This window comes from Drosophila bipectinata, chromosome XL (assembly GCF_030179905.1).
Source record: "Drosophila bipectinata strain 14024-0381.07 chromosome XL, DbipHiC1v2, whole genome shotgun sequence".
NCBI classification, from domain to species: domain Eukaryota; kingdom Metazoa; phylum Arthropoda; class Insecta; order Diptera; family Drosophilidae; genus Drosophila; species Drosophila bipectinata.
This window is the reverse complement of record NC_091734.1, coordinates 14661507-14670765: the sequence shown is the minus strand read 5'-3', so window position 1 is coordinate 14670765 and position 9259 is coordinate 14661507. Positions and strand designations below refer to the sequence as shown.

General features: G+C 40.3%; 1 protein-coding gene across 1 annotated transcript; it reads right to left on the bottom strand.

Moving 5' to 3' along the window:
* Nucleotides 1-433: 433 nt before the first annotated feature.
* Nucleotides 434-973, bottom strand: LOC108127917 (calcineurin B homologous protein 1-like). The gene has a single exon (XM_017245247.2). It carries the CDS (start codon nt 971-973, stop codon nt 434-436), a length of 540 nt encoding a protein of 179 aa, XP_017100736.2.
* Nucleotides 974-9259: the final 8286 nt, after the last annotated feature.

The following is a 9259-nucleotide window of genomic DNA, read 5'->3' as shown; positions in this document are numbered from 1 at the left end:
GTGCCATTGAGGAAGAAAGTGAGTGCGAGTTGCGAGTTGAGAGCTGCGAGTGCGGGTGCTCATGTTCCCAGGACCTTCTCCTGCTCCAGCTCCTCGTGCGCGCCCTCGTCCTCGTCTTGGTCCTCGGCCTCGTCCGTGTTCCTTCTTCACTTCCTCGTTTTTTATTTTTTTTTTCTGCTCAAGGCACGGGACGCAAGTGCGCGAGTAAATTCAAGAAACAATTTTCAGGAATGACTTAACTTTTGCGTTTATGTGAAAAGTTTTGCAACGTGATGTTATGCGGCGAACGGCGGATGGCGGATGGCAAATGGCGAAAGGCGTAAAGCGAAAGGCCAAAGGATATATGCAATTCTCCGGCTAAAGTGCCCATTTTGGGCATATGAGTGCGGGGCGGGCTGAGAGCGGAGCGCGGAGAGTTCAGGCGGTGGGGGCCTCAATGAAAGCGCAGCGACAGACTCTGCTCCAGATCAAGTCCCCTGGTGATGTAGGCGAAGTCCACCGTATCCAACTTACCGGAATCCGGTGACATTTCCGGTGATTTCTCAGCCAACAGCTGATTGAGTCGCCAGCGCATCGCCCGTAATTCCCGCCGCGTCGCCGGAAGGCGGGCCAGCAGGGCGTGGCACTGGTCGGCGCTCAACAGGCCGTCGCCGTCCTCGTCGAACAGCAGCAGCATGGCGGCCAGCTTCCGTTCGAGCGGCTCGCTGCGCCGGAAATGGGCCAGACCGCGCACAAAATGGCGGAAGCCGAGCGACGGATGCAGCAGCGCGTCCACCAGACGCTCCGCCAGCGGATGCCGCGCCACTGGCGGCACTCGCAACAGCTCGCTGCGCAGCACCCGATCCTCGCTGTCCCGGTCCAGCGACTGGTACTGGCCGTACAAGTAATCGATCCGGGGCAGCGAAAAGCCGGACTCCTCCTGGATCTCGATTAGCTCCTGCGCCGACAGATGGCGCGATGCAGCCGTGCCCATTCGTAGTGGCCTCCCCTTCTGACGATTGATCTTTGCTCGGTGATGGCAAAGCTTTGTGAACAAAAGAGACAGCTATAACTATTTGTAGAAACAGCGCACTTGCTTGTTGACTTGTGAGCAGCTCTCTCTCACTCTCTCTGGCTCTGTGTCCCTTTGCTTTCTACTCTCTTCGCTTTACTGATCTCAGACTTTCTTTTGTTTCCTTTTTCCTTATTTCCGGTTACTGTTCTATGTGTGGGTGTGGGTCGTATGTGTTTTTGGTTTGGTCGCAGGGAGTTTGGCCCCCAAAGTTTGGGGGCGTGTTGTCTGTTTGTGTGACTGTGATAGAAAATAAGACTTTTTTTTTGCTTTGTTAGGGAAAGTGACAACAAAGTGAAAGTGATCGAACAAAATGGCCAACTTGGGAGATTTCTTTTAATTTTTCCAAAATTTTTTAACTGTATGTTATTGTATTCAGACATTTGTACTGAATTTTCGTAGCCTAACCATGATAAAACTTAAATCTATAAATGGTATCCCTTGAAAAATTCTAGTTTTGTTCGAAAATATATTACAAAAATATCTTGGGGAAGTAAGTAGATACGTTAAAAATTATTAGGTTAAAAATGTCTAAAACAACAAAAATAAGCTAAACGAATACAATATTTATTGACATTTCTCCTTAATGAAGTTCAAACAATTAATTCGTATTTGGAAACTAGTTCTTTTGTTATGTAATAAGAAGAGTCTTTGAAGATTTTCTGGTGATTTAGTACAATGTAAAGTGAGTTCGGCTTAAATGATACCCTTAACAAAGCTTCAACAAACTGTTTCTTAATAAAAGATTGTCCCAAAATACTGACTAGTCTTATGAACTAACTTTTAAGGAAGCTCACAATAAACTTCTGTTTTTAATAATAACTACTAATAAAATATAAAATTTGAATTGAAAGTATGACTGACATTCTCCAGCTGGCTGGCACTTACCCCTGCCACTGGCCGCACTTGCCACATTCCGACACACATACTTGCCCCGAGAACGAGGAGGCTTCACTCATTGTGGCATGTGTCAAAATTAATTTCGTAGGCAATATTTTGATGGGCTTTCATTCTAAGCCAAAAAAAAAGGATGTGTGAGGATGTGTTAGCGTCATGTGGAGGTAACTTTGCCCTTTGGCTTTGATTTGTCTCGTTTCGTTACCAGTTTTCCGGCTTTTTTTGGCCAGTCATTGCCTGAATCTGGTCAAAATGGAACTTTTTCTTTTTTTTGTCCATCATCATCATCATGAGGCCAGGACCCTCGTCCTGTGATGGCATCACTTCCCCAATATGCAAATCTCATTGCCGGAGACGCATTGAGCAGAGACCACAAACTGGGACTGATGTCCTGATAGCTGACATTAAAACCATTACTCCGATACCTGGTCGAAGCCAGGTATGACCTGCCCACCAACCCCGGAGGTCCTTCTGCTGCTCAGCAAGACAACAAATTACAAAAATTAAGAGAGCATTTTTGTGTGGATGTGGATGGGGTGGAGAGGTTGGGCAGTGGGTAGTCGGCACGAAAGTGTCCAAAGTCCTGCCGAGTGTATCCTGCGACTCTGTAGGTGTGAAAATATCCTGCCCCTTTGTCCGTCTGTGTGTGGGTTTGTGTGTGCAAATTAATGAAATTAAATCGTCTTTATTTGATGGCTTTGAGAAGAAAAAAAAGGAAAAGAAAAGAGAAGTGGGAGGGGAGAGAAGGAGAACCTACCGTCACCACAGGTCGCTGGGCAAATATTCTAATGGAACTCAGTGCCCGCCCACACTGCGATAAAAAAGGAGGACCCAGCAGCCGAACGTAGTAGGTGGCTGCGAGTATAAAAGAAGGACAATTCCTTTCAAAAGGTGAAATGTAAGAAACATTGTCTAAAAACAGAAGATAAGAGGGCGTACCAAAAATAACAATAATGAAATTAAAAGGCAAGAGGACACAGTTTTTAGATGAAAGCGAAATAAATTTAAGGAAAACCCGAGATAAAAATACTTCTGGTGGATAATGCCACAAAACCTTAAAGATTTTTAACTTGGAGTTTTCAGGAAGAAAAATTAGTTTTTGAAATAAAATATCGAATTGTAGCTAAATAAGTTAACAAGTTAAGTTAACGTAAATATTAAAAAAGTCAAAAAAGTTATACATACATAAATGTATGGTATGTATGGTATAAAATAGTGACCAAAAGATATATAAATAATAATCTATTACTATCTTTAATAATCTAATAATCTTTTAGCAATATTTATAGAAACTATTGGAATCAAAACCAAAAATCACTCATTAACCCAATTGAGCTAAAAACTAAATTTCTTTCAAATAAACTTTAGAATTAATTATTATATCAACATTTCTATATGTATATTAAATGTATATTATATCTATATTACCTCCATTATATCCCTCCAGTGTTACTAAGAGTATTTACCCTTCGATTTCAAAAGTATTCCATATTTTTGGGGCTTGTTTTTTTTTTTTGAGAAATGGTTGAATGAATATTGGAGCAGGGGATCGGCCAGGCAGGGAGACTGTGTTTTCACTTTCGACATTGCATTTAATACGTATGAAATTGTTTGGTGATGGGATCCGGAACGTGATGCGAATACCCAGAATTAATTGCAATCGGAGCGACGGCAGCCAAGGAATCAAGCCGATTCCGAGGACGACAGCCATTCAGCCATCCGACCAGCCTTCCAGCTCATAATAACGTTGGATGTGCCTCCTGACTGCCGCCGCCCCCCGTTTGCTCCACCTCCTCTGCCTCCGTGCTTCGCCCTTTATCCTTTGTCCTTGATTCTGGGTACTGGGTGTTGCACTGTGAGAAATACATATATGGGAAACATATAGGGCAAAGTGAAAGAAAATAAGGGAATGAAGTGTGAAAGATTAAAGATCTTAACTGATCTTAATCAACTTTTATTTCTTTTTCATTAGACCTAGAAAATGTCTTAATATAAAACAACTATTTTAATATTTATTTCATTTACAAGTTACAATCTGAATATTTTTATTATAAATATTTAATTTTAACAGGTTCGAAGATTTTCATTTAAATATCTTTCAATATTATATGGTTAGCTTTAAGTTAGTATTGGGCTTAGCTTTAAGGTGTTTTTTTTAAATAGTTAAATTAGATACTTAGGGTGTAATAGGGGACCCGAAAAGTGCGTTTTAAGTTTAAAAATAAGAGTCAAAAATAACCGAAATTAACTATGGTGTTATTAAACTATTAAACTATAAATCATATAAACTATTTATATTCATATTAAACCTTTTTATTTTGGATTAACAAAAACGTTTTACGTTTAGAGACTTTTAGAGGACTATTGTATTTTTGAGGAAAAAAAATTCTTTTTCTTTCAAATTCAAATTTAATTTCAAATAATACGTTTTATTTTCTATGTAAATTTTTTTCAAATTTTCAAATATATCTTCAAATACAACTCCCAAACAAATGATGCCCTTCGAGATCACTTTAACCTTTTTTTAGAGTGTATTTAGTGGATTCAGTTGGTAGCAGGTAGTGCCAGTGGCTTTTCTTTTGTCGCTTGCCACACAAAAGCGTTTCAGAGGGGAGTGGGAGGGGGCGGAAAGCAATGATGAGGGAAGCGGGGGCGGTAAAGGGCACCACAACAACACAACACCTTTGGTTGCAGCACCGGTGTGGCAATCACCCGCTGATCTTTGCAAAAGGTGCTCGGCGACCCAGCGGAATGAAATCCTGCCACACCCGGCCCCCTTGCTGGAGTCCTTCCCCTCGACCCCCCCTGACACTCGCACATACACACATAGAGAGGGTATCCAATGGACAACAGAAATTAGCAACTGGAATCAACAGACAAACGACAATTAACGGATGGGGGGACTGAGCATAAGGGCTCCAAAGCCCCGGGGCACAAAATGAATAAGTGAGTGTGCCAGCTGTGGGCTTTCTCTTTCTATCTGTATGTGTGTGAGTGAGGGTGTGTGTATGTGGGGTAGTGGAAGAGAAAGAGGAGAGTCATTGCAAATTGTTTGGAACAAACACCTGAAAACGAGTAAAGTGGATACACCCCTGGACAACACCCAGCAGCCAGGAGGGATAGGAACCCCGAAAAGAACGAAAAAAGGAAAACCTTAACTGGACAGGGAAGTGAAACCGACACCTGGCGATTTTTGGTATTTAGGCGCACTTCCCCCAGTCGGCACTGCCAATTCTTTTCCTCTATTGTGGTCGCCGTTTCAAAAGAGAAAAGAAGATTTTCCACAAAGGTTAAAGAGTAAAGGTGTAGGAGGGGCCAAAAGGGGAATAGAGGGAGTACGGTGGGGAACTAGGATCAAATACACTCTCCTGCTCTACCGAGATATACCCATATACCCATACAAACTCATAGACCCATGTGCAGGCATTGTTCTTTTCTGCATTTCTTTTCCACTCCTGCTGCGGGTCACCGGATTCACAATAGAGGTCACCAGTGTAGCAACTGGGGCTCTAAAATACCATATACTGGACAATATTGAAATAGCTCAAATTTTTTATTTCTGCTTTTATTTGATGAGCTATTTATTAAAATTCTCAAAAGTTTGATGTAGTTTTTCTCCTTATCGGGGTCACCAATGTTTAGGTTTGAGACATCACTACCAAATTTACAGAGTTTCAACTAAATATTATAGATAGATAGTTTTTCTATATAGATTTTAAATATAGTAAAATATAATATATTATCTTAACGTTTTACCGTTTTAACTAATGGGCTCACACTTTAAATATATATTCGATTTATATAATAAATTAAAACTCTTGAAGATGATTTTCATTTTTAAATTGCGATCGGGGTCACCAAAATCTCGGTCCGAGGTCACCGTTTTGTAGACTAATAAGGTAATAAATAAATTATCAAAATCGAAGCTTGCCATCCTAAAGTGCTTTAGATGTAGTACGCCACATGGTGTGTCATTTTAATGTCCTTGGTGGCACTAAGCAGGATCATGTCAGAAGCACTGAAAACTACAAGAAACAGCCTCTGCTGGGTGCTGCAAATGATTTCGCAGCAAGCTTTCTCCCGCAAATCTATCAAGAACATAATACTGTGCTCTTGCTTTTTGTTTAAAAATCAGCAGGACTGCAAAGGACAATGAAAACAATGGTCTAGTTTATAAATAGATTTATACTCTTTGTATGTTATTTTTGTCTATCAAAAAACAGCTTTAAATGAGGGAAATAGAATTGAAAAGTGGCCCACGCGGCGTATGAGGAATGTGCATTGCTCATACGCCCGGTGGTCCCGCATCCGGAATCCGGAGTCCGGATGACAGTTCATTTGCCTGACGGAGTCGCACTGCAGGCAACTGCAATTACCGCGCTCCAAGGAGCTGCGGCGTTAGATTTTTCTTAGAAAACCGACAAAAAGGACGAAGATGGCGCCAGCATTCCGAAGTAAATTACAAACAAAAATGTTGCAACGAAAACGAAAACGGCAAAGCGGAAACCGCAACAGCGAAAACGAAAAATGTAAACAGAAACCAAAAGGGCAAAGGGAAAATTTAGGAAAAGGAGCGGGAGCCGACGGAACAGCAGGAGGGAGGGAGCAACACCGATGAAATGCAGGAGGAGAAGGAGCAGAAGGATCCAGCATGAAGGAGCAGGAGTAGGGTCCTTGCCGGCAAGTGACTGACGCCGTCTTTCAGTCGCCAACTATGGAACATTCATTCCTATTGCCACCGCCGTCCTTCTCATCCTTGGTTAGTCCCTGCCTTAGTCCTTCGTCCTTCGTGGCCTTGCTTATGCAATTTGGTGTGTGTTTCCCAAGAAACCTTTGTTGCATTATTGCCGCAATTTGCAGAAGTGGTGACGTGAGAGCCATCAGAGTACTGCGTCCACGAATATTGCCCTGCCCTGCCTCGTCCTTTTTGGTTTGCTTTTTTTCGTCCTTTTGCCATCGCCATCGCCAGCGCCCTCAGTCCCCTCAGCCAGACAGCCAACAAATAACAACTAAGTTGGCAATTTGAAGTCGCGCGAGCCCAGCCAAGAACAAGGCCAAGAAAAAAAAAATATTGTTCCAATGCCAGGCTATACTCTTTCTTGGGTGGGAAGGATATATGAGGTTTCTTAAACGACATGTAGGGTCTTTTTATTTCGTGGAAATTATGCAACGTTTGAAAAGTTTCATTTCTTTGCTTAAAGCTACGAAGTTTTGAAAAATTAATACCTTTAATTGAAGTAAAAATAACTGAAATAAATAATTTGTTAAATAAATATTTAAAGCTAGAAGACATTAAGCTAAAACTATATTTTAAAAAACAAAAAATAATGATTTTCAAGGTGAATAAAATGGCTTTGTAAAATGACCTTAGGTCGCTAATGCTGCATCATAATTTTGACGCTAAAAATACAAAAAACAATGATGGTATTATGGAAAACGAATCCTTTTAAACACCTTTTAAAAACTGAAACATTTTAAACTAGATAGAATAGACTACTTAGAACAGTATATTTTATAAATGAAGAAGAAATAAAGACATAAGCTTTATTTATGAAACAAATAAAATCTGTCAGCAAAAGATTCTCGTTTTGGCTTAAAAAATCTATAAAATTACAATTTATGACAATTTATTTTACTTACACAATTTACTTATGACAATTTATTATTTTTTGAATAAGATAACATTTAATATTTAAAACAAAAGAGTTGTATCCTTACAACAACATTGGGTTCATTTTTTGAAAGACATATTTCTGTCGGAAAAAGCACCATAATAAAAGAAATTAAAAACATTTTTTTAAGAGTTTTACGCTATTTATAAAAATTTTTCGAAAATATTTTGCAAATTTTCGAACAATTTAAAATATTCTTAATCTAAAATTGTTTAATTTAAACATCCAAACTAACATAACCAACTAACTTAACCATAGGGGTAGAGTAAAGCAAGTATATCACTAACAGCAGGCAGTAAGGAAGCAGCCCGAATGTAGAGCAAAGTAATGCCAGTGCAAACAGCAACAACAAAAACAACCACAACAATAATAATAACAACAACAACAAAAAAAACCAAAAAAAAAAAAGAAACAAAAACAAAAACAATGCGGAATGGCTAAGGGCAGCTCATCTCTAAAGTGGTTAGCGTTGGCCACTTCAGTTCCGGATTGAGCCGGAGATTGGCCAGGGCTAGGGAAAAGGGGTTCCACAACAGGAGGGGTGGGGGGGGAGGTAGGGAAGAGGAGGGCCGACAAGGAGCCGGGGGCGGTTGCTTGGTTGAGTGGCCAAGTGCCTGGAGAAGGACATTGGTCATAACACCTGCACAACAGTTCATAAATAAAATAAAGTTAGCAACAAGCAAAGAGCTTGATTAAATTTTAATCCGTACCAAAAAAAAAATCAAATTTTGTACTCAGGACCCCTTTCCCTACCTCCACTCTCTCTTTGGCCCTCTGGCAGCTTGATAAAACTGTAAAAGTGCCAATTACAAAAATAACAAGTTGGCCAAAAAACGTATGTTGGCTTGTTCTCCATTGCTTTGTTTATTTTCGGTTCGGTGTATTATTAAGTTCATACCCAGAAATCCGCTATACTGCAACAATTTCACGTATGTGTGCCCCTGTGTGTGTGCAGCAGTTGGCGCTTAAGTGGCAAGGACATTTACATGGTTTTCGGGCAGCAGCTACTTTTTCGTAGCATACTTTTGCGGGCACATTGATTGGCCCTTCTGCCTGTGACTTGGAAACAGTACGCCAGGACTTCAGTAGCAGGAGTCAACTTGCCAAACCAACTTGATCCGTCTACAGGCCTGCAGCCAAATCAGGGGGGGAGGGGGAGGTGCGGGGCCGGGGACACGCTACGGTCAAGGAGTGGCAACTCAAATTGACTGCAGCTGAGGCCACACAACACGAAGAAGTTTTGCAAGCGCACCCCAAAAAACAAAAAGGCCAGCAGTGGCAACTAGCTTAGAGAGCCAGGAGGGGGAGGAGGGGGAGGAGGGGTATACCAGAACATGGGGTACACTCAAAAAATATATATACGATAAAAAAAATCAAAATATGGAAAGAATAGGATATCTATTTTAAGTATTTACATTTTAATAAAATATATCATTCAGGAAAGCCATTACAGAATAATCAACAAAAGGATAACATTTGCCTTAGTAGAAAAGATCTGTGTGAAATTTTTATTTCAGAAATTATTAAAAAATATTTTATTTAATTATAATTATATACATAAAAATTATTTATATTCTTTTAAATATCAAAAATGAAATCGAGCTTTGGTTCTTTTCGGACTTTAAGGAGTTTCTGAAAT

Coding starts and splice junctions, on each gene's coding strand:
- LOC108127917 (XM_017245247.2), bottom strand. CDS start 973: ATGGGCACGGCTGCATCGCGCCATCTGTCGGCGCAGGAGCTAATCGAG.